The sequence below is a fragment of the Staurois parvus genome, unplaced genomic scaffold (assembly GCF_062004578.1).
Source record: "Staurois parvus isolate SC_StPar_1 unplaced genomic scaffold, SC_StPar_1.0 ptg000320l, whole genome shotgun sequence".
Classification (NCBI taxonomy): domain Eukaryota; kingdom Metazoa; phylum Chordata; class Amphibia; order Anura; family Ranidae; genus Staurois; species Staurois parvus.
Window position 1 is genome coordinate 755302 of NW_028318116.1, and position 24464 is coordinate 779765.

A 24464-nucleotide genomic window follows, 5' to 3' on the forward strand; every position below is an offset into this window, starting at 1 on the left:
ATGAGGAAAATTTCCTTCTCTAACTATGCTAATCACAAAAATGGTAGGCTTTAACAAAGTGACAACTTGCAGGAGCTCTGAGTCCACTTGAGTGGATTTTTAGCAAAGTCCTAACTTGTAGGAGCTCTTAGTCCCACCTAGCTATGGTATCTGATGTCAGGACAAGGGATTGGGTAAGCTATGAACTGTCCCCTGAAGACTTGCCAAGAACATGGATTCAGCAGCCTTCTCCTTTTATAGGCCCCGGGCTTGTAGAGGTAGTCACACTGTCCTTGTCATGCAGCTGTGGATAGAAGTGCTTTCAGGCCTTCTGCTGGGCTGGTTCCTCTCCAGGCTATCCTTCCTTGGTGGGATGCAGGGCAGTGAAGCTCCTCCCTTCAGCTTTCCTCTTTCCTCCAACCTGAAGGCAACCCCCGCTCTGCAGGGCCCTCTCCCAGGCTACACACCGTCACTTCTCAGCACTCCATCTTCCACGCGACTCCCCTACTTGCCAGGCTCTATCATTTTTATGGGCTGATCTGCCACACAGCCAGGCCTCCTGCCTGGGATTTGTCAGACTCCCATAAATATGCAGATCAGCCCCTCCTCACCTCCGCCTACTGACTTCTAGAAGCTTCTGAAAGCTTCCAGAGCAGGGGGAGGTACCAGAACACTGACCTTTGGAGCCATCCAGCTTAACCTGCAGTAACCCTCTGTCGAAATCCAGGCTTCTAGCAAGCCTCTAACTACTCACAACTATGTACACTAGAGGACGCTACATATGATTTTTGAAAGCAAATAAAAATATGTTTCTTCTTATACTTATTTAATCCTTGTAAAAAAATAACACAAAAAAAACTGCTGCATATGTTACCCATAGTTCCATTTTAACCCCCTTTTACCTGGTACCCAATTACTTGTGCACCGATTACATTGGCTACTCAAGAACAAATTCTCTCCTGTCAGTATCTTAAACATTTTACCTGTTGAACATTCTGAGACTTCTCCTTCAAGGAGCGAATGCTGAATACTAGCAATGACATGGTCACACAAAACTGAAAGGCAGCAATGAAGATGAATAAGATGTTACTTATCACTTGGATGACCTGGAAGCACACAATGGTGATACTGTTAGAAAATACAGTATACTACAAGGATGGAGCGTCTCAAATTCTCTAGCATTTTAAAAGCTACTGAACAAAAATGATAATTTCCTGTATCAATAAATGAATGAATATAAAAACTACAGGAACATATTCTGGGTCAGAGACTAAAAAACATAACAGTCAGGCAACTGCCATTTTCAGTAATGGAATCCTAGAATTTTCTCAGGAAGATTTACTTTATAGTGTATATACCTGTACAGGCCAAACTATTATTATTTTTTTTTAATTTAGATTGATCACTTGCCCTCCAGAAGATTTACCCAACTTAATGACCAGGCCATTTTTTGCTATTGGGCACTGCGCTATTTCAACTGGTAATTGCGCGGTCATGCAATGCTATACCCAAACACAATTTATGTCCTTTTTTCACACAAACAGAGCTTATTTTTAGTGGTATTTGATCACCAATGGGTTTTTGATTTTTTGTGATATAAATGAAAAAAGACCAAACATTTTGAAAAAAACTATATTTTTTTCCTTTTCGGTTATAAAAAATATATAGTGAATTCAAAGTTAGTCATCAGTTTAGGCCAAAATGTATTCTGCTACATGTCCTTGGTAAAAAAAAAAATCCCAATTACATGTATATTAATGGGTTTGTGTGAAAGTTATAGCGTCTACAAACTACGGTATATACAGTATATTGGAATTTTACTTTCTGACTGCCTATCACATTTCTTGAGGTACTGAAATGCCAGGGCAGTACAAAAAACCCCCAAATGACCTTTTTTTGAAAGATAGATACCCCAAGGAATTTGCTGAGAGGCATGTTGAGTCCATGGAACATTTTATTTTTTGCCACAAATTTTTTGAAAATGACAAAAAAAAAGTTTTTCTTATTTTTACACAAAGTTGTCAGTTAAATGATATATTGATCATGCATGCCATGGGCATATGTGGAATTACACCCTAAAACAAATTTTGCTACTTCTCTCGAGTATGGAGATACCGCACGTGAGAGATTCTTGGCAGCCTAGCTACATACAGACCCCCAGAATCCAATGACCACCCCAAGGCTTTCAAAGAGCATATTTCCTCATATCACTACCTGTCACAGTTTCGGAGGCCCTGAAATGCCAGGATAGGACAAACATCCCCAAAATTACCACTTTTTGGAAAGTAGACTCCCCGAGGAATTTGATAAGAGACATTGTGAGTGTTTTGCCATCTCATTTTTGTCACAAGGTTTTGAAAAAGAATAAAAGAAAAGAAAACATTTTAGTTTTCTTCCTTCGTTTTCAAAAAATTTGTTGCAACAAATACTCACTATGCCTCTTAGCAAATACCTTGGACTGGGGGTCATTTGGTGTGTGTGGGCAATTCAGGGCCAACATTAGAAGCTTATGCCAGACATCACCCACTCTTTTAACCACTTGAAGACCAAGTCTTTTCTGATACTCTTTGTTTACTTGAAAACACAATTTTTTTGCTAAAAAGAATTTACAAAATTACTTTGAACCCCCAGACATTACATATTTTTTTTAAAGCAGAGGCCCTAGAGAATAAAATGGTTGGTTTTGAAATGCTTTATGTCACACAGTTTCTGCGCAGCATTTTTCAAACGCAAATTTTTTGGAAAAACACTTTTTAGAATTATAATGCACAAAAACACAATATATTTCTCAATTGTTTGATAAAATATAAAAGACAAGTGATATAAGCTTGTAATATCCATAAGCGACACTTTAAAAGCCTTTACAGGTCACCACTTTATATTTATACAGGAGTTTAGTGCTAGAATTACTGCCCTCGATCTGACATATGCAGGGATACCTCACATGCATGGTGCAATCTCTGTTTACTTACCGCCATGGGACCGCCGCTTGCATTTGCTTTTGAGTGTGAGCATGGGGGTGGGGGTGAATTTTTTAAATTATTTATTTTGCTTTTTTTTTATTATTTTTACACTGTACCTTTTAGTTTGTTTTTTTTCGATCACTTTTATTGTTTTCACAGGGAATGAAAATATCCCCTGTGATAGCCATAGGCAATGGCAGGTACTCTTTTCTGAGAAATATCAGGTCTATTAGACTCTAGATATCTCCTCTGCCCTTAAAGCATCTGACCTCACCAAGATCGGTGTGATCAGGTACTTTCCCAATTTTAAAAAGGCGCTGTTTATATCCGGCAAAACGGAAATGATGAAATGCTTGTAGCTTCTGGTCTGTTAGACCATAGACATGATTGGAAGCATCCCAGTCTCTGATCAGCTCTATTGTCAGCCAGTGGAACTGCCGGCTTCATTTTTGGGTTCTTTGGTGGGACTGAAGAGCCAAAGAAAACCTCGGAAGGCTGTGGGAGGGGTGGGGGAGTCCCTTCCTACTGCTTGTAAAAGTGATCCAGCAGCTAATTAGTGGCTAGGATTGTTTTTACATGAAACTTGACTGCCAGCTGAAAAAAACGATACAGGATAATGCCTGTAGCTGCAAGCATCATCCCGGTATAACCACTCGAGGTGCAGTGAAGTACCAGTATGTTGCTGGTCCATGTTGAGCATATATGTAACAGCAGAGAACATGGTCATATGATGAACTGGGTCTGTGGACCAATATGACTGCAATTCATTCTTTTTTCTAATGCCCATGGATGTATTGTTGTGTGTATAAATTGCATTGTCCTCAATCAATTGATACCAATCTTCTGTGAAAAACAGCGTAGGGGCTAAACGCTAATGCTGGCAGCAAACGGGGCTGATTCTGCTAACTCTGCATTTTTGGGGACACTATACAAAGGAGACACTAGTATAGTTCTGTACCTAATCAATATATTGATCCGTACAAACACTATACTAGTAAGAACGTTGATCAGCAATCTATAGGGTGAGTGCGATAGTGTGTGGGCAATTTAACGCTATCTGACCCTGGCTGGGAGGGGCGCTAACTGACCTGGATGCACTGTACTAATGGCACTGGCTGGGTGACAGGAAGATCAAAGGGTTAATAGGGGCGATCAAAGAGTGAAATGTGCTAATCTAATGTGTGAGTGTAAAATGTAGTGCTTTTACTCTGTGCCATGTTCTCTCTTCTCTCCCTGGGCAGCGGGGGGTGCACTCACACCCATACATAGAAAGCAATGTAAGATTATGTTGCTTTTCCCAGAGTCGCTGTTGGCGGGCAAGTAGTTAAAAAAAAAATTTAATTCAGTTTTTTAAGTTTTTTTTTTCATCAGAGTAATGCAGTGTTACCATAGTAAAAATGTACTACTCTGGGGGTGTGATCAGAGATTTATTTTTTTTTTTACACTTTGCATTGCATGAGCAATGAAGATCATTGCTCTGCAATGCAAAGCTTGCTTTGAATGGTCATAAATGAGTTAGGGGTGCGACAGTTCAACATAATAGTGATCTGTGATTGGCTCCAGCTGGTCACATGGTACAGGGTGCGGTGATTGGCCCCATGTGTCATGTGAAATCTGTGGACCAATCACAGCACTCTAGGAACAGAAGCAAAGCTTTTATGAATCGGATTGATTCATACAAGCTTTGTTGTCATTGTGATCACCGGGTCTCAGGGATTCTCATTCTGCTGTGTCTGGTGGACACAGCAGACGTGGGGGGCACGGTTGCACAGGTGTTCTGATGGAAGATCTATCTTTAATTATTGTTCTGGTGTAAACTCTAAAACATGAGATTTCTTATCACTTTCCATCTCATATGGTAGTGGTCATCAAGACTTGACTTGAACGGGTGAGTTTGACGGGCGGTGCTGCCTGTCAAATTGAAAATCCTCGTTGCAATTGCTGCAGTCGCGATACAAAGCATCACAGCCGCATTATCTCTATGCTCCCATCCAGCTGTATGCTATGTTTTAGATGAGAGGGTCAGGGGGGATGTAAAAACTGCAACTCAATTGCCTGTTTTTACTGCCGCGCAACCACCAGGGTGAATGAAGCCTAAAACTGACCATAGATGGATCAATATTCAGCTGGTTCAGCAGGGACCTAATGATCTAATCACCAACTTCTCATGAATGGGCTTGTTGGAGAATATTTATTTGATCCAATCAGCTGCAGCACTGATCAGTGTATCCGCTTGTCAACCTCATCACTTTGAAATGTGGCGGCAAGGCGGCTCTCCTACACTGGATCATGTACCTGGTACATGATCCAGCTCTTCTAGGTAGGGGGAGCGTGCCTCCTGCCCCCTGCTGTGCAGTGATTAAACACGGCACAAGCTGATCAGCCAATCATTGAAGTCCGGGATCCGGTGATCGGCAAACAGGCTGACAGGACAGAGCTCTGTGTAAGTAAACCATACCGAGCTCTGCCCTGTCAGCGGGGATGTGCCAGTTTTACTTTCACTTGCAAAGCAGAAAATAAAAACCGGCTCATCCCCTAGCAAAATCACCTATTTACACACACAAAGCATTGTTAGGCACACACTTAACCCTTTGATTGCCCCTAGATGTTAACCCCTTCCCAACCAGTGTCATTAGTACAGTGTCAGTGTATGGTATTAGCACTGATCAATGTATTTGTGTCACTGGTTCCCTCAAAGTGTCAGTGTCAGATTGACCACCGTACTATTACAGTCATAAGTCGTTGATCTCCACCATTACTAGTATAATAAATAAATAAAAATTCCCATAGTTTGTAGATGCTATAGCGTTGCGCAAACCAATCAATATACACGTATTGGGATTTTTGGGGGATTTTGGCCTAAATTTATGAATAAATTTGATTTTAAAATTTTTTTATTGGATATGTTTTATAGCAGAAAGTAAAAAATAGTTTTGTTTTTTTTTTTTCAAAATTGTTGGTCTTTTTTCATTTATAATTTTTATTTATAATATAAAATACAGTATAACACTTACTGCGGAGGAGGAGTACTATGATCGTTTGATGTGTTTCCCAACAAGAGGACCCCGGGTTCAGAGGCAGCGGTTGCCAAAGGGCACAGGAAACTGAATCACCTTAGGGGCTGGTTAAAGCACCCAAAAGCGCTTTTTGACTTACCTTCATACAGGTGGTCAATACTTTGTGGTGAGTGGGGCTCTGGAGGGAGAGCACGAGTGGACCACCTATCACCGTTGCTTGCTGACAAGATCACCAAACTGTCACGTTGAACTTTTTAATATTTTTTCATTTCTACCTATGGTTATTTGTATGCATCATTCACTTTAATTATTCTAATTAGAGGCACACCCTCACTCAGGGAGAAGTGTATCACAGCATTTGGATTGCATTTATATCACGGATTATCCATTACACACGCACTACTGAAAGAAGAACACATTACAATACTATTGTGTAGGGAGGTGTACTGCAGGAAATTTAAAATATTGCAAGCAGCACCTCCAGATCCTCACAGGAATAACACGGCAGCGCAGCAAACCGATTCTCTCTTTTTTCATTTATAGCTCAAGTGGGTCTTGGAGCCTAATGCTGCTCACAGGAAATGGGTCTTCATCTTTTCTTCTAATATAATCAAGGATCCGGGATCCAGAAGACAGGCAACTAGACCTATTCTCTAGGTAGGTATAAAAAGGGAAATGGGAGACAAAAACAGCAAGAGGCACCACAATTCTGTTAGGGGTGGCCGCTCTTTTTTATATTGACAACCCCCCCCCCCCTTACCTCCTCTTAGCAATGTCCTAACAAAAAAGCAGGACGGGATGATGCCATCTTTCTGAGTTTTCTAGCCAGGCTTCAGGAGGAACATAAATGGCCTACACTTATAGCAATTTAAGCTGCACAGGTTTTTTTTCTACTGGAAATCAAATACAGACGCACCTAGGTTTCCGAATTTAATTTGTTCTGCGGGACTTTTCATATTGCAAAAAATTTGTAAACCGAAACGTCGTTTCCCATACAAATGCATTGAAAACCAATTAATCTGTTTCGGGGGTCAGAAAATAGTAAAAAAAAAATCTTATCTGTTCAAAACTCTTTATAAAGTGCACTTTAAAGGCATAAATACTGTACAGGGACATGATTAAAAATTAATTCGTAAATGCATTGAGAACCAACGAATCTGTTCCGGAGGTCAGAAAAAAATTTAAAAAAGTCTAATCTGTTCCAAACTCTTTATGAACTGCACTTTAATACCTTCCTGCCCAGCCTATAGCCGATTGACGGCCTGGCGGGATATTCCCCGTTGTGACTGGACATCATATGATGTCCTGTCAAAAAGTGCCGAGCGACCTGTCATTGGCTGTGTCCACGGGACACAGCCAATGACATATCACTACACCAGCCCGTTGCCAGTGTCCAATCACAGAAGATCACATGTCAATTGTATACAGTGGATGGCTTCCATTCATGCCATCCATTGTATACAATTATGTTGTTAGCTGTGACTGGTCAAGGCAGTCGCATGACACAGACAGGGCCAATCACAACCCATCTGTATCATGTGATCAGCTTTGCCCAATCACAGCTAATCACAACAAAAGACTGAATGAATCTGTTTCATTCAGTAACAATGATTGCAAATATCAATGAAATACATTGGTATTAGCAATCATAATGTGTAAAAAAAAAAATCCTGATCACTTGCCCAGAGTAGTTTAATGTTACTATGGTAACATTGTATTGCTTTAGTCACAGTGTGCTGAAAAATAAAATTGTGAAAAAAAGAAAAAATGTAATAAAAAATAAAAAAAAAGAAACATGAAAAAAAATACAAATTCAATTATTAATATTTTCACCAAAGAAATGTAGCAGAATACATTTTGACCTAAATTTATGAAGAAAAGTTATTTATTTGAAAAATGTTATAAACAGAAACAAAGAAAAATTTTTTTTTCCAAAAGTTTCAGTGGTGATTAAATACCACCAAAACAAAGCTCTATTTGTGTGCAAAAAATGATACACATTTCATATGGGTACAGTGTTGCATGACCGCGCAATTGTCATTTAAAGTGCGACAGCTCTGAAAGCTGAAAATTGGCCTAGGCAGAAAGGGGGTATAAGTACCTGGTACTGAAGTGGTTAAAACAGCGGTTCTCAACCTGTGGGTCGCGACCCCTTTGGGGGTCGAACAACCCTTTCACAGGGGTCTCCTAAGACCATCGGAAAACACATATTTTCGATGGTCTTAGGAACCGAGACACCACTCCTCTATCAGTCTCCAGGCGGGTCCGCCCACATGCAGATACGTCCACATTTCCCTGGACGCAATGTGTGCATGGGATGACATGCCGCCCCTGTCATCTGGCCACATCCCCGGGATCACTCAACAGCTCCGCCTCCTCGCCAGTGATTGGCCGCCAGAACTGTAGCTCAGGAGAGGCACACAGGTGGCCAATCACGGGCGAGGAGGAGCCGAGCAGCAGCGCAAAGATCAAAGGAGATCGAGCAAGGGAGCGGCCGGAGAAGGAAGACAGCTGACAGGTAAGTGTCTGTAGTGTGCAGATGGTGCTGCTGCTGCCAGGTATGCTGGCTGTAGATGGGAGAGGGAGGGAGCAAGCCCAGGCTGGAGCAGGAGTCAGCAAGGTAAGTATCATTGGTGTCAGTAGGAGGAATAGTGCCCCATCATTGGTGTCACTAATACCAATGATGGGGCACTATTCCTCCCACTGACACCAATGATGGGGCACTATTTCCTCCCCCCCCCCACTGACACCAACGATGGGGAACTATTCCTCCCCCCACTGACACCAACGATGGGACACTATTCCTCCCCCCACTGACACCAATGATGGGGCACTATTCCTCCCCCCACTGACACCAACGATGGGGCACTACCCCCCCCCCACTGACACCAATGATGGGGCAATATTCCCCCCCACACTAGTATCAATGATGGGGCACTATCCCTCCCCCCACTGACACCAATGATGGGGCACTATTCCTCCCACACTGACACCAATGATGGGGCACTATTCCTCCCACTGACACCAACAAAGTGGCACTATTCCTCCCACTGATACCAATGATGGGACACTATTCCTCCCACTGATGCCAACAATGGGACACTATTCCTCCCACTGACATCAGTGATGTGGCACTACTCCTCTCACTGACACCAATGATGTGGCACTACTCCTCCCACTGCAAAATTACAGTTATGAAGTAGCAATGAAAATAATTTTATGGTTGGGGGTCACCACAACATGAGGAACTGTATTAAAGGGTCGTGACATTAGGAAGGTTGAGAACCACTGGGTTAAAAGCATAAATACTATACAGGGCATTATTAAAAAACAATTTGTAAATGCACTGAAAACCAATTAATCAGTTCATATTGCGAAAAAAATTTGTAAACCAAGGCATTATTTTCAATGGATTTTCATTCCTAAACCGAACATTACGTTAACCGAGGCATTCGTAAACCGAGGTATGCCTGTAGTTAATGTCACTATTGTGCTGATCTATCAAATCCTCAGGCTGGTTGGGACTTGTAATGCAGGGAGTACAGGAATAGGTATTGCAGCGTTTCAACATCTCCAATGGGTGGCAGAGAATCTGGATGACGAAAATAAGCGCGCACCACAGCCCTAGTGTAACTCCATTTATTGAAATAAAAATCACAAAACCAATTGCACTCACATAGTACAGTCTCACAGATGAGGAACTTCTAAATGATATTAATCTCCTCAGCTTCCCTCTGTGCTGATGGCATCGTTCGCACAGTGATCGTGTGTGTGGTCAGCTCCCTGGACGCTACAGCGGCTAGGTAGAGCGTTCCGACGCTACTGCGCATGCGCCTGGACCAGCCTGCGGTGTGGCCTAGTTTGTCAAGTCACCCTTTGAAAGCTTCTGCAAATGTTATAAAGGTGTCACATATCCATGTCCTAACACTAAACCACCCAGCTCTGATCCCCAGCTTGGCCATACATGAACATCTCCATCCCTTTTTAGACACTTGCTTCAGCCCCTGAGAACAAGCATGTTCCTGGAGTGATGGAAAATATGTACAGTTTAAAGATTCAATACCCTAAATCAATAAAGCGGACAATGTACTCACATAGATGGTGTCTTGGTAAAGAGAACAGGGTTGTGTATAGCAGGGCCCGTAAATGTTATAGTATGTCAGAAATAAGTCGGAAATGGCCAAACCAATCTCAAGGACAGAAACCAAAGCTGATATTGCATTTGTGGCCAGAGTACCTCTGATCTATAGAGAGGAAATATAAGAGACACATACGAGATTTTCATATCCAGCTCCTCCAATAACTGAAAGTTTCAGAGTATAGTAAAATGGTTTTGCTTGTTTCACATATACTGTGTATTGTAATTTACTAATGTTTATAAGAGCCAACCACGAAATGTTCAGGCAGCGTGTGAACTGAGAATAGAACTTCCCTTACCTTCTCACACTGTATTGGCTAGAAAACTCCTTCACCACCTTGTGACGACATGTCCTCCAGTGCCTTCCATTCATCCTTCCATTGGTTCTCCTCCCACAGTGGATGCCAGCGTCTCTTGGAGCAAGTCTCACTCCATGGAAGAACCACAATAGCAAAATTAGGGACGCACACTACATAGATTCAACACATCCACTGGTAAGCATATGTAAGAAAGATCAGCGAGCGCTTAAAAATCGTACAGCAGCAAATTGCAGTAAAAAGGAACCTGTAACCTTCAAATAGCATATGTGACAAAGGAGTGCAGCGCTATAAATCCAACCAATATAATGCAAATGATAAATATATAAGATTACATAAAGTGCCAAGTGCATATGAATCAAAATATAAATAAAGTTATGAATACGACAATGTGCATTAAATGAACTTATGAGCAATCCAATAAATAAATAAATGTCAATAAATTAATAGAATAATAAAAACGTCCAATGTAAGTGCAAATTGTCCTTAATTGTGAAATAAATATTGTGCTTATAACAAAAAATTCTCTATTCAGGTGAAGGTATATTCCATGTGACCAATAATTCATTCAGTGAAGTGCGGAAAGTGGTAAAAATGCACACTCACCAGATGTGCATTTAAAATACGCAGTGTATAATATATGATGAAATCAGCCAGAGGTCCCCTTTAAGTTGGAATGGATGTACAGCCTGGTAAGGATATCACTCCTCTGGATACTGGGGAACAGTGCTGTGTTAGTGTTAGCAGTATGATGTGAACAGACCCCAAAAGATCCTTCTTTTTTCTATAGGTTTCCACCTGTTATTATTAGCGATCCTCTGGCCATTTGTATTTGTATCAAAATCGACAAAACAAAAAAAGTGTTACAATGTTGCAAATATCCCTTCATGTAAACACTGAGACCCCAGCTGGGGATATTTGTTACATTGTAAATAAATAGTTTCAGGAAGTTTGTCTTCAGTTCCAAACCCATTGGGCATCCCGTACACGTAGGGGTGCGGTGGCATTTCTCAGAGGGGGCAGCACTGCCCCTCAGAAGAAGGGATGGAAGAAGAGACACATGTGTCATGGGGACCTGGTGGTTTCCGAGAGAGGCTGTGGGTTTCATGACGATGTAGGCACAGCCTGACTCTCGTTCCCGGGGATGTCCAGAGCTGTGAAGGTGAGTGTCTCGCTCGCCATGGGAAATGGTGGCTGGCGTATGGGGGGGCAGTGGTAGTGGAAGGCTCTCTCAGGTGAGAGGCAGGGGTGTTGTTGGTCAATGTCAGGCTCTCTCTGTGGGGGGCGTCCATTTTGGTTTTGCCTAGGGCAGCACAAAACTTAAATACACCACTGCGTACACCCCTCACCCCATCCAAGTTTATTATTCCCTAATAAAACATCAAAACAGGCTCAAGGACTGGTTACTGTCTCCTGGATGCAAGTTTGAATGAAAATACGTGTTGCCTCGCTATGTAAGACTATAGGGGGACCCAAATCTTCAGCAATTCCTAGAGCTATCCTAGTAAAGGCTTCAGTTGTGCAGACTAGTAAGCTGTGGAGGGGTCTGGACAGGAGCTCATGTGAGTGCAGGTGTGCAGTGCAGCTCTGATATCCTAAGTAGCTGTGCCCAGCCTGAGCAAGGTGAGACTGCAGATAGACTACAACGTGGCTGGCTGAGGAGTGCTGCAATCTGGGGTGAGGATCTTGGAACCAGAGTGGCTTGGTGACTGGACTGTTGGGCAAGCAGGCTGGTGAACATTCTGGGGGCCCATGTGGTGCAGTGTTACCGGTTGGAGGAGTGTAGCAGTTGTGTAGCCATCATGTACAGCTTGCATACAAAGCTTGTCTGTGAGCATGATGAGGAAGAAAGTAGAGGAGATGGCGATTCAAGAAGGCGCCAACACGCACTCTCAGGGGGCTGTGAAAGATACGGGGAAGCAGGTTGCAGCTCAGCTTGGAGATTTGTACATACACCATGAGAGGGGCAGCAGCCTCCAGTACCACAAGCTAAGTCCCTGGTGGGACCCTTTTCAGCAAACAAAAGCTCAATATGAAGTACCAAGAGGGACAAACAATGCAGGGGCTGCGGCAGTAATGGTGAACTCCTCAGAAGTAGATGGAGTAACAGGAAGAACCTTACCTGACAGAAGTCCTTCAGGCAGTCAGTAACTGTAAGTCCTCCTTGCTTGAGATGTTTGAGCTCAAGAGTATTAACCACTTACCTACAGGGCACTTTTACCCCCTTCCTACCCAGGCCAATTTTCACCTTTCACCGCTGTTGCACTTTGAAAATTGCACGGTCATGCAACACTGTATCCAAATGAACTTTTTATCATTTTTTTCACATTAATAGAGATTTCATTTGTTCCTATTTATTCACCACTGGATTTTTTTATTTTTGCGTTCTAAATCAAGAAAGATCGAAAAATTTGGAAAAAAAAGCATTTTTCTTGGTTTCTATTATAAATTTTGGCAAATAACTAACCTTTCTACACAAATTTAGGCCAAAACGTATTCTGCTACATTTCTTTGGTGAAAATAGCCCAAATCAGTGTTTATTATTTAGTTGGTAGGAAAGTGATAGAGACTACAAACTATGGTATACAGTATATCTAAAAATCGATAAACCCTGACAGCCAAGGACAATGCCAGGACAGTACAAATACCCCCCAAATGACCACTTTCAGAAAGTAGACAGTCTGAGGTATTTAGCAAGAGGCATTGCGAGTTTTTTTAAGTTGTCATTTTTATGTCATCATTTTGTGAAAAATGAAGAAATGTAAAAAATTCACTTTTTTTTTCTTTTATATACCAATGCAGTCATCATATAACTGATGTGGCAGTTATCAGGGACACTGACTGGCGACAGTATGTAAATAAATAAAATTATTATTTATTTTTTTTTATTACATTTGAAAAAAAAAATATGATTTTTTTTTCTACACCTGTGACCAGAGCAGTACAGTGTTACCATACTAACATTGTACTACTCTGAGCAAGTGATCAGGATGGACACAGCTGGTGACAAATTGCGCTGGAGTGGGGCGTGCGCGAGGTGTGATCCTGGGAGGACTTCATATGACTCCCTTGCAAGATAGTAGGGATCCCGCTCGGCTGTCATCTTTCAATAAGTCAGGTGGGAAGGAGTTAGAGAAGATGAATCCTTCCATAGGCATGATTTGCCAAGGTGCAGGAATGCACAACAGCATTGGAGGGCAGGATTAGCATGGTGGAAGATGATGTGAACCTGATGAAACGAGATGAAAGCAATTCGAGAAAAAGTAAAAAAAAAAATTTAAATATATATATATATATATATATTTTATATCCTCGTTTTGATACATGTTGAGTTGTTCACAGTGAGAAATCATGTATTATTCAAATGATGTTTATAAATTGTTATTTTATGTATTTTACCCCGCAAGATGTCAATATGGTTATTCTGAGGCATATTTTCCTGATGCATGCTTTACTGGCAATGAGGTAACCTTTGTTTCCAGCTGTTTGGCATTAGCAGAATAACAATCGGCTATTTGCCTGGATTGTGTCTGCAGAGAGGTCCGCGCATGCGGCTTAACCGATATGTCTCCACTGCTCTTCGGGAAAATGGCGCCTGCGCATTACGTATGCACGGATGACCATGTCCTATAAATAGACTGCATTAGATGTCCGACGATAGGCACACCCTTTTTGATAGAGTGATATTGCATGAAACGCGTTGAGGAGCCCTAACGTCATGACGTCACACTTCTGGAGCCGAACGGAGATCCGGTGGCCATTTTACAAAGTGGCTTACACAGTTACATGGAGAGATATACACTTGCTTATCATTATAAATGTGCACTTTATTTCCTCATTGTTTGAGGTTATTTGGATAACTTTTTAACTGCTTTTAATAAGTATGCTATCCACAATAAATTTAATATTTTTGGAAATACTACACTATAAGCTTTTTTATATATGGCTTGGCTTTGAGCCAACTGCTCGTGGAGACCCCCAGAGGAAGAAGAGCTGAACTAAAGGCTGGTGTCTGGATAGAGGATCCATACTCCTGGCAGGCTGACTGATCTACCTTAAAGGGGACCCCGCAGAGAGTTTATGTGTAATGCACAAATTCCATGTGCATCTGGTGAGTGCGCATTTTATATGATTGGAGCACTGAGTCACATCACAAGGACTTATTAGTGACAAAGTTGGATTTCACTATCTGTTTTGCTGACCATTCCGAGTCAAGCCTTCATGATTTCTCACGCATATTAAACTTTGTTTTTCTATTTTCATTTGGTGCAACTAGCACCGTATACATATGAATGTGGTGTAATTTTATGGTTTTCGGCTGAATTTTAGCATTGCACCTATATTTATTTATTTGCTTATACTGGGTCTTGGATATCCTAAATTGGTGCAATTGCAGCTGGACACATATTTATATAATATTTATAATCTGAATTGTATATAGATTGAGCGCTCGCTATACACATGTTTATTTTTGGTCTTATATATCTAGTGGATATATAAGAGGACTTGGAGAACAGGATGCGCAGAAACAATATACGAATTTTGGACTTTTCTGAATGAAGTGAGGGCTCCAGTATTATTGAATTTCTGGCAAAAATGACTGGTGGATCCTTTTGGGGTAGACTTCTTTTCAAGTCTGTTTTTCATCGGCTTACCCTTTGAGGTCTCCACCACCGGGATGTCACTCTGGGTCTCTACTTATTAAAATATGACACTATAAGGACAAGGTGGCTATATTGCAGAAAGCCAGAGAAATTAAGGAAATATTATATCATGGAGACAGAATCTCTCTTTACCCAGATTTCTCCCTAGAGTTGCAGAAGAAAAGGGCCAAGTTTGTGGAGGTTAAACACAGGCTGCAGCAGTTTACAGTGTTGTATGCTATGTTATATCACTCATGGTTTTGGATTGCAGCCTGTGGGGAAACCCAATTTTTTTTTTCAGAGCAGGAGTAGGGAGTATATGCTGGTAGAGGGAATGAGGTGTTCGTTCTCTTTTATTTTTATTAGTTTTTTTCATGTAATTTTTTTTTCTTTTTATAGTGTGTATTAAGGATACTTCTGAATGTTTACACCTTAATAAGAAAATAGCACATGGGCAAGTATTGGGGTCCACTTTAAATAATCCTTCTTTAAGCCCAGGGAGGTCAGGTAGCGTGTGTGTGTGTGTGTGTGAAAGAAAGGGGGTTATTGTTGTCTTTTTTTCTATTGTTTTTTACTTTGGTTGTTATTGTTTCTTTTTTTTTTCCTTTTCTCTTTTTATATAGGCTCTTTTTTTTTTTTGAGTCCTTCTTTAGGAGGTGTATTGGTAAAAGGTAGACTGGGATATAAATGTGTTAAAAGAGTACACTTGTTCACGGTTTTTTATAAAGCGCTGCACCAATTGTTGGCGCTATATAAATCCTGTATAATAATATATAGATGTATCTACTAGATTAGCTAGAAGGGAGAAAAAGGCACTTCTTGATTACTCTTGTACTATTATATTGTTGTTATATTATGGTTGAGTATTATGTTGAAAGAGAGAGGGAGACGGAAAGCACAGCCAGGTGTACTATATTTTTTTACTGTGGTTTTTTGGGGGGTTTTTTGTGTGTGTGGGGTAATTTATCCAGTATCTGCATATTTGTATAGATATCTACAGGTTAGGCATGCCGTGAGGGAGCAGTTTAAAGGATAAGTTCACCTTTGGAACATGTTACATGTTCCACCCGGTTTTTAGGGTGGAACATGTAACATTTGCTGTTTTTTTTGTGCCTTCCTCTGGATCAACTGTGGGTATAGGATTATAACTTTTTTTTTTTTTTTTAATGGTTGAACTGGATGGACCTTTGTCTTTTTTTCAGCCAGACTAACTATGTAACATGTTCCCATAGCCCCAGTCACACTCGCCACCCCTCTCCCTCTGACAGATCGTACGGGGAGAAGTTTCCTCGTACCATCTGTCAGATTTGAAAACAGCACAGTCGTGCTGGGCTCTGCCCATCTGGCCGCGTCACTCATTCACAGAATTCTGTAAATGAGTGCCTACAAGTCCCGGCAGTCTTAGAAGCTGTCGGCTTGTAGTTTTCAATGAACTACCACGGCGCTGTGGAGCACAGTGGTAGTTCATTGAAGCTTCCTGTCAGTATATCTGCTTGCTATTACATCCCGTACGGCAAGTAGATATTCTGACAGGCCTGCAGGAGACCTGCATGGCATCAGTGATCTACTAATCGCTGGTGCAATGCTTTCCAGGTTCCTTTGGACAAAAATAATAAATGCAAAAAAAAGTGTTTAATATTTTTGTCCAAATTGTGAACTTATCCTTTAAAGGAAAGGTATTGGAGTGGAGTGGGATGCCCCTGTTATGTAAAGTAACATTTGCATCATCTTCTAAGGGAATAATATCTGATGTTTATGCTGTTATTCATATTGTGGCATTAGAGAGAAATGTTGATGTCTCATGTAGAAGTAGATGGGTGGAGGATATAGGGAGTATTACAGAAGAGGAGTGGAAATACAATAAATATTGGAAGCCATACCATTGGTGTTCATGTCCCCCTCGCAGAGGATTTCACATTTATTTTTATTACATAGAACTTACTGTACCCCCAAAGATGGTTTAGATTTGGAAGATGTCCAGATGTTGCATGCCTGCGATGTGGATATGCAACTGGTGACCTCATCCATATGGTCTGGAGATGCCCCAAAGTGAACAGGTATTAGTTAGATATTCTTTACAGCATAAATTCTGTGTTTGGAATGTCCCTGGGACTGGATCCTAAGCCTTTTGCACAGAGATGGCAGGCATCAGACCCTCCAAGTATAAAATGGGTCAAAACAGTAAAAAAATACTGTAAGAAGTGAAAAGTTTGTCTACATGAAAAGGAGGTGTCTATAGAAATTTGAGAAAGTTTGGGGACCGTGGGAGAGACCTATGGGATTGACCTCTGAGAGAGTGGTGAATAAAGTGTTAGAATAATTTTAAAATGTGGAAATAAGAAATGAATGTAGGAGAAAGGGTCTAATTGGCTTAAAAATATGGGTAAGAGAGTAATACACCAATGTAAGTGTGGGAAAGGGGGAGGGGGGGTATGTTAGGTTACAGTATGTTAGTTGTATGCATGGAATATATATATGTAAATTAAAAATGTTTTCAATAAAAATTATTTGATGGAAAAAAAAGCCTTAAACTACAGTCCTGGCATTTTGTCCACTTCGCTCTGATGTGTTTCACACTGGGTGGGCTTAGTCGAACACCTCTACAATTAAACCCAGACAGGGTGAAACACTTCACAAGGGCATGGCCAAGATGCTGGGACTGTAGCTGAAGCCTTTACTAGTTTTCCAGTTGATGTGGTTAATCCATACTATATTGCCAAAAGTAATGGGACGCCTGCCTCTACACGCACATGAACTTTAATGGCATCCCAGTCTTAGTCTGTAGGGTTCAATATTGAGTTGGCCCGCTCTTTGCAGCTATAACAGCTTCAACTTTTCTGGGCAGGCCATCCACAAGGTTTAGGAGTGTGTCTATGGGAAGGTTTGACCATTCTTCCAGAAGGTCATTTTTGAGGCCAGGCACTGATGTCGGACGAGAAGGCCTGGCTCACAGTTTCCACTCTAATTCATCCCAAAGGTGTTCTATTGGTTTGAGGTCAGGACTGTGCAGGCCAGTCAAGTTGCTCCACCCCAAACTTGCTCATACATGTCTTTATGGACCTTGCATTGTGCACTGGTGCGCAGACATGTTGGAACAGGAAGGGGTCATTCCCAAAGTGTTCCCACAAAGTTGGGAGCATGAAATTGTCCAAAATGTCTTGGTATGCTGACGCCTTAAGAGTTTCCTTCATTGGAACTAAGAGGCCAACCCCTGAAAAACAACCCCACACCATAATCCCCCCTCCACCAAACTTTACACAATGCAGTCAGGCAAGTACTGTTCTCCTGGAAACTGCCAAACCCAGACACATCCATTGGATTTCCAGACAGAGGGGTGTGATTGGTCACTCCAGAGATCACATGTCCACTGCTCTAGTGTCCAGTGTTGGCTTGCTTTACACCATTGCACAGGTGGCAACCTATCACAGTACCACACTTGAATTCACTGAGCTCCTGAGAGTGACCCATTCTTTCACAAATGTTTGTAGAAGCAGTCTGCATGCCTAGGTGCTTGATTATATACACCTGTTGCCATGGAGGTGATTGGAACACCCAAATCCAATGATTTGAAGGGCTGGCCCAATACTTTTGGGAATATTGTGTATGTGGTGTGCGCCACTAATTTTGCTATTTTGGTTGTTCCATGGAGTGAGATTTGCTCCGAGAGGAGCCGACATCCACTGTGGGAGGAGAACCAACAGAAGGACGAATGGGAGGTTTAGAGTGGACGATTTTTTTCACATGTGGTAAAGGGGTAAAAAGAGGTAAATGTTTCCAGCCAATAAAGTGTGAGGAGAAGGAGGAGGTAAGGGAAGTTCTATTTTCAGTTTACATGCTGCCTGAACATTTTGTGGTTGACTCGTCTAAATTGCAATATTGTCCTTTTACCTCCTTGCTTCATACCTGTTCCATTCTATCATATAATAATAAAACATTATATTATGCAGTATATTTCTGTAAAGGAGAAAATGTGTGTCATGTCTTCTCACCCTTTCTTTCTGCCTTACCTTTCTTTTCTTCCTATTTACTTCAGTTTTTCCCCTACATTCCTTCCATCCTATTTTCCTTCCTTCTTGCTCCCCATTTTTCGATCTTTATTCCCACCTCTCTTTCTTCCTAACATACAGTAAGTACAATGAACCTACCAGACAATGGGATGCTTTTGCTGCTGCTGCTGCTACTGCCAGCGATCCTGAGATAATGTACTGGAAAACATTGAAGAAAATATATACACATAATATAAATATGTACATACAACAATACCAAAAAAAGTCCTCAACATATTACATACAACTGTTCACAAAAAAAGTTTACAAATTCAAAATCCTATATTCATCTCCACATTGAATTCCAATTATTTCTAGCCTACTCCTATTAATCTGAATGATCTTGATTTTGGATTTGCTTACTGAAGAGCCCCATACATTTACTTCTTGAATTCTGTGATACGTATTCACTATGCCCTGTTAGTAGGCTCTACAAAGCAGCATGCCTCCCTAGTAAAACAGCACACAGTTAACCCTTTGATCGCCCCAGATGTTAACCCCTCCCTGCCCAGTGTCATTAGTACAGTGTTATTAGCACTGATCACTGAATTAGTGTCACTGGGTATGTCAGTGGCAGTTAGTCAGTTTCCCCCTAGTGTCAGAATTCCCACCGTAGTCCCGCTATAAGTCGCTGATTGCGATTTGTAGATGCTATAACTTTCACGTAAACCAATTAATTTACACATATTGGGTTTGTTATTTTAGCAAAGACATGTCGCAGAATGCATTTTGGCCTAAATTTATGATGATTTTTTTTTTTTACATTTCTTTACTGGATATGTTTTATAGCAAAAGGTCAAAAATATTGTCTTTTCTTTTTTTAAATTGTCGGTCTTTTTTTGTTTATAGTGGGAAAAATAAAAACCGCAGAGGCAATCAAATACCAACAAAAGAAAGCTCTATTTGTGGGAAAAAAAAACTATATAAATGTAATTTATGTACAGTGTTGCATGACCGTGCAATTTTCAGTTAAAGTAACACAGCGCAGTATCGCAAAAAATGGCCTGGTCAGGAAGGGGGGGAAATCCTCTGGAGGGCAAGTGGTTAATAGAAACTGCGCTCATACTACTGCACTTAGTCTGGCGCCCTCTGCTGTTCCATTTTATTTTTCAGAGATCACTTCATTCTTAGGAGCAGCCTCTGGTGTTGTGTGGAGCAGGATTCAGACTTTATGGACACATTTACATGGACTTTCTGGGGTTAACAAGGAATCCATAGATTTATTTATAAATTATAATAAATAACTTATTCATTGTCTCTTTGTTCCACCCTTTTCCTTGTTCACTGGTTAAGTGGGAAGCTCAGGGGTCTCTATACTTTCTAAAAAAAGGGCCAGTTTACTATTCCTAAACTTTAGGAGGGCCAGACTGTGGCCAGTAGGAGTAGAAAATGTCCTGGTGTCAGTGGGAGGTGTCAGTGCCCCATTGTTGGTGTCAGGTGGAGGAATAGTGCCCCATTGTTGGTGTTAGGTGGAGGAATAGTGCCCCATTGTTGGTTTTAGGTGGAGGAATAGTGCCCCATTGTTGGTGTCAGGTGGAGGAATAGTGCCCCATTGTTGGTGTCAGGTGGAGGAATAGTGCCCCATTGTTGGCGTCAGGTGGAGGAATAGTGTCCCATTGTTGGCGTCAGGTGGAGGAATAGTGCCCCATTGTTGGCGTCAGGTGGAGGAACAGTGCCTCATTGTTGGCGTCAGGTGGAGGAATAGTGCCCCCATTGTTGATGTCAGGTGGAGGAATAGTGCCCCATTGTTTATGTCAGGTGGAGGAATAGTGCCCCATTGTTTATGTCAGGTGGAGGAATAGTGCCCCATTGTTGGTGTCAGGTAGAGGAATAACAAGGATGAATGTCACCAGCACACCGAGGATCGCCAATATGGGTTAACAAGGAATCCATAGATTTATTTATAAATTATAATAAATAACTTATTCATTGTCTCTTCGTTCCCCCCTTTTCTTTGTTCACTGGTTGTTAAGTGGGAAGCTCCTGTATTGCGCCATTTGCCTGTTTTTGATTTGTTTAAGTATTTGTATAGATCAGGGGTCTCCAAACTTTCTAAACGAAGGGCCAGTTTACTATTCTTAAACTTTAGGAGGGCCAGACTGTGGCCAGTAGGAGTAGAAAATGTCTTGGTGTCAGTGGGAGGTGTCAGTACCCCATTGTTGGTGTCAGGTGGAGGAATAGTGCCCCATTGTTGGTGTTAGGTGGAGGAATAGTGCCCCATTGTTGGTGTCAGGTGGAGGAATAGTGCCCCATTGTTGGTGTCAGGTGGAGGAATAGTGCCCCATTGTTGGTGTCAGGTGGAGGAATAGTGCCCCACTGTTGATGTCAGGTGGAGGAATAGTGCCCCATTTTTGGTGTAAAGTGGAGGAATAAAAAGGATGAATGTCACCAGCACACCGAGGATCACCAATATGGGTTCAAAAGTTTTAATGAACAATCACATAGTTACAGCAAGGCACCGTTTTTGAGTCTCGCAGGACCCCTTCATCAGGCATGTGATAAAGGGGTCCTGCGTTTTCACATGCCTGATGAAGGGGTCCTGCGAGACTCTGAATTGTTGCCTTGCTGTAACTATGTGATCATTCATTAAAACTTTTGAAATCATATTGGTGATCCTCGGTGTGCAGGTGACATTCTCCCTTGCTGATTCTGTTCGGTTTCAGCCAACGGTCGCTGCAGCACCCACTTATACACACAGCCATTTTTAATGCAGGAATGTGTGCGTTTGGATTGTACACTTGCAGGTGGAGGAATAGTGCCCCATTGTTGTTGTCAGGGAGGAATAGTGCCCTATCGTTGGTGTCAGGTGGAGGAATAGTGCCCTATCGTTGGTGTCACTGGGAGGAATAGTGTCCTATCATTTGTGTCTGGTGGGAGAATAGTGCCCTATCGTTGGTGTCACTGGGAAGAATAGTGCCCTATCGTTGGTGTCACTGGGAGGACTAGTGCCCTATTGTTGATCTCTGGTGGAGGAATAGTGCTCCATCGTTGATGTCTGGTAGAGGAATAGTGCCCTATCGTTGATGTCTGGTGGAGGAATAGTGCTCTATCATTGGTGTCTGGTGGAGGAATAGTGCTCTATCGTTGATGTCTGGTGGAGGAATGGTGCTCTACTGTTGGTGTCTGGTGGAGGAATAGTGCTCTATCGTTGGTGTCACTGGGAGGAAGAGTGCCCTATCGGTGTCACTGGGAGGAATAGTGCCCTATCGTTGGTCTCTGGTGGAGGAATAGTGCTCTATCGTTGGTGTCTGGTGGAGGAATAGTGCCCTATCGTTGATGTCTGGTGGAGGAATCGTGCCCTATCGTTGGTGTCTGGTGGAGGAATAGTGCCCTATTGTTGGTGTCTGGTGGAGGAATCGTGCCCTATCGTTGGTGTCTGGTGGAGGAATCGTGCCCTATCGTTGGTGTCTGGTAGTGGAATAGTGCCCAATCGTTGGTGTCTGGTGGTAGAATAGTGCCCTATCGTTGGTGTCTGGTGGTGGAATAGTGCCCTATTGTTGGTGTCTGGTGGTGGAATAGTGCCCTATCGTTGGTGTCTGGTGAAGGATTAGTGCCCTATCGTTGGTGTCTGGTGGAGGAATAGCGCCCTGTTGATGTTAGTGGCAGGAACTATGCCCCACTGTTGTTGACAGTGGTGGTAATAATGGCCCAAGGGCCGGATAAAAGCAAGCAAAGGGCCACAGTTTAGAGACCACTGGTATAGATCATAAAAATCTGTCTCCGAGAAGAATGCTTGTAACTCACATGCGTTCATGATACCCAGGAGAGTGGTTATAAATAAATAAAAATCCTTTATATACTCTACAATATTATATAATACCTGGGCAGTGTCTGCTCATAATTGTACAGTATGTCAAAGCACCATCTTGTATGGAACTCAGGCTGGCCATACACTAGGAGATGAAAGGTACAGTTGCAAGAAAAAGTATGTGAACCCCTTGGGATTACGTGGAGTTTTGCATGAATTGGGCATAAAATGTGCTCTGAACGTCATCTAAGTCACAACAATAGAAGAACACAGTCTGCTGAACATAATACTACACAAACATTAGATGTTGCCATGGCTTAATTGCACATAACATGTAAACATTCACAGTGTAGGGAGGAAAAAGTATGTGAACCTTTGGACTTAATAACTGGTTGACCCTCCTTTGGCAGCAATAACCTCAACCAAACATTTCCTGTAGTTGCAGATCAGACCTGCACAACGATCTGGAGTCATTTTGGACCACTCCTCTTCACAAAACTGTTTCAGTGTAGCAATATTCTTGGGATGTTTGGTGTGAATCGCTCTCTTAAGGTCATGCCACAGCATTTCAATCGGGATGAGGTCAGGACTCTGACTGGGCCACTCCAGAAGGCGTATTCTGTGTTGTTGCAGCCATTGTTTTGTTGAATTACTTGTATGCTTTGGGTCATTGTCCTGTTGCATCACCCATCCTCTGCGGAGCTTCAGTTGGCGGACAGATGGTCGTACGTTTTCCTGCAAAATGTCTTGATAAACTCTGGAATTCATTTTCCCATCAATGACAACAATCCGTCCAGGCCCTGAGGCAGCAGAGCAGCCCCAAACCATGATGCTCCCTCCGCCATGTTTTACAATGGGGATGAGGTTTTGATGTTGGTGTGCTGTGCCTTTTTTTCTCCACACATAGTGTTGTGTGTTCTTCCCAAACAACTCAATCTTGGTTTCATCTGTCCACAGTATATTTTGCCAGTAGTGCTGTGGAACATCCAGGTGCTGCAATATTCTTTTTGGACAGCAATGGCTTCCTCCGTGGTGTCCTCCCATGTACTCCATTCTTGTTTAATGTTTTCCTTATTGTAGTTGTGTCAACAAAAATGTTAGCATGTGCCAGAGATTTCTGTAGGTCTTTAGCTGACACTTTGGGATTCTTCTTTACCTCATGCAGCATTCTGCGCTGTGCTCTTGCAGTCATTTTTACAGGACGACCATGCCTAGGGAGAGTAGCAACAGTGCTAAACTTTCTCCATTTGTAGACAGTCTGTCTTACCATGGACACATGAACATCAAGGCTTTTGGAGATACTTTTGTAACCCTTTCCAGCTTCATGCAAGTCAACAATTCTTGATCGTAGGTCTTCTGAGAGCTCTTTTCTGCGAGGCATGGTTCACATCAGACAGTGCTTCTTGAAACCAGTAAACCCAAAACAGGTGTGTGTTTTTTAAGGGCAGGACAGCTGTCAGCAACACATCCAATATCATCACACTGATTGGAGCCAGGAGTGAGCCAACTTTGACTCCAATTAGCTCTGGGAGAAGTCATTAAGCTAGGGCCTCACATACTTTTTCCTCCCTGCACTGTGAATGTTTACATGTTATGTGCAATTAAACCATGGC

At 42.0% G+C, this 24464-nt stretch overlaps 1 protein-coding gene across 1 annotated transcript in view; it reads right to left on the reverse strand.

The window, feature by feature from the left end:
• Positions 1-941: 941 nt before the first annotated feature.
• The window catches only part of LOC149457455 (membrane-spanning 4-domains subfamily A member 8-like), a 38153-nt gene continuing 14630 nt past the window's right edge, over positions 942-24464 (reverse strand). Inside the window, exons 3-5 of the mRNA XM_089683644.1 lie at positions 19203-19262; positions 10054-10203; positions 942-1085 (exon numbers count right to left, since the gene is read on the reverse strand). Coding sequence (XP_089539770.1) covers positions 942-1085; positions 10054-10203; positions 19203-19262 — 354 coding nt within the window. The remainder of the gene's footprint in view (positions 1086-10053; positions 10204-19202; positions 19263-24464) is intronic.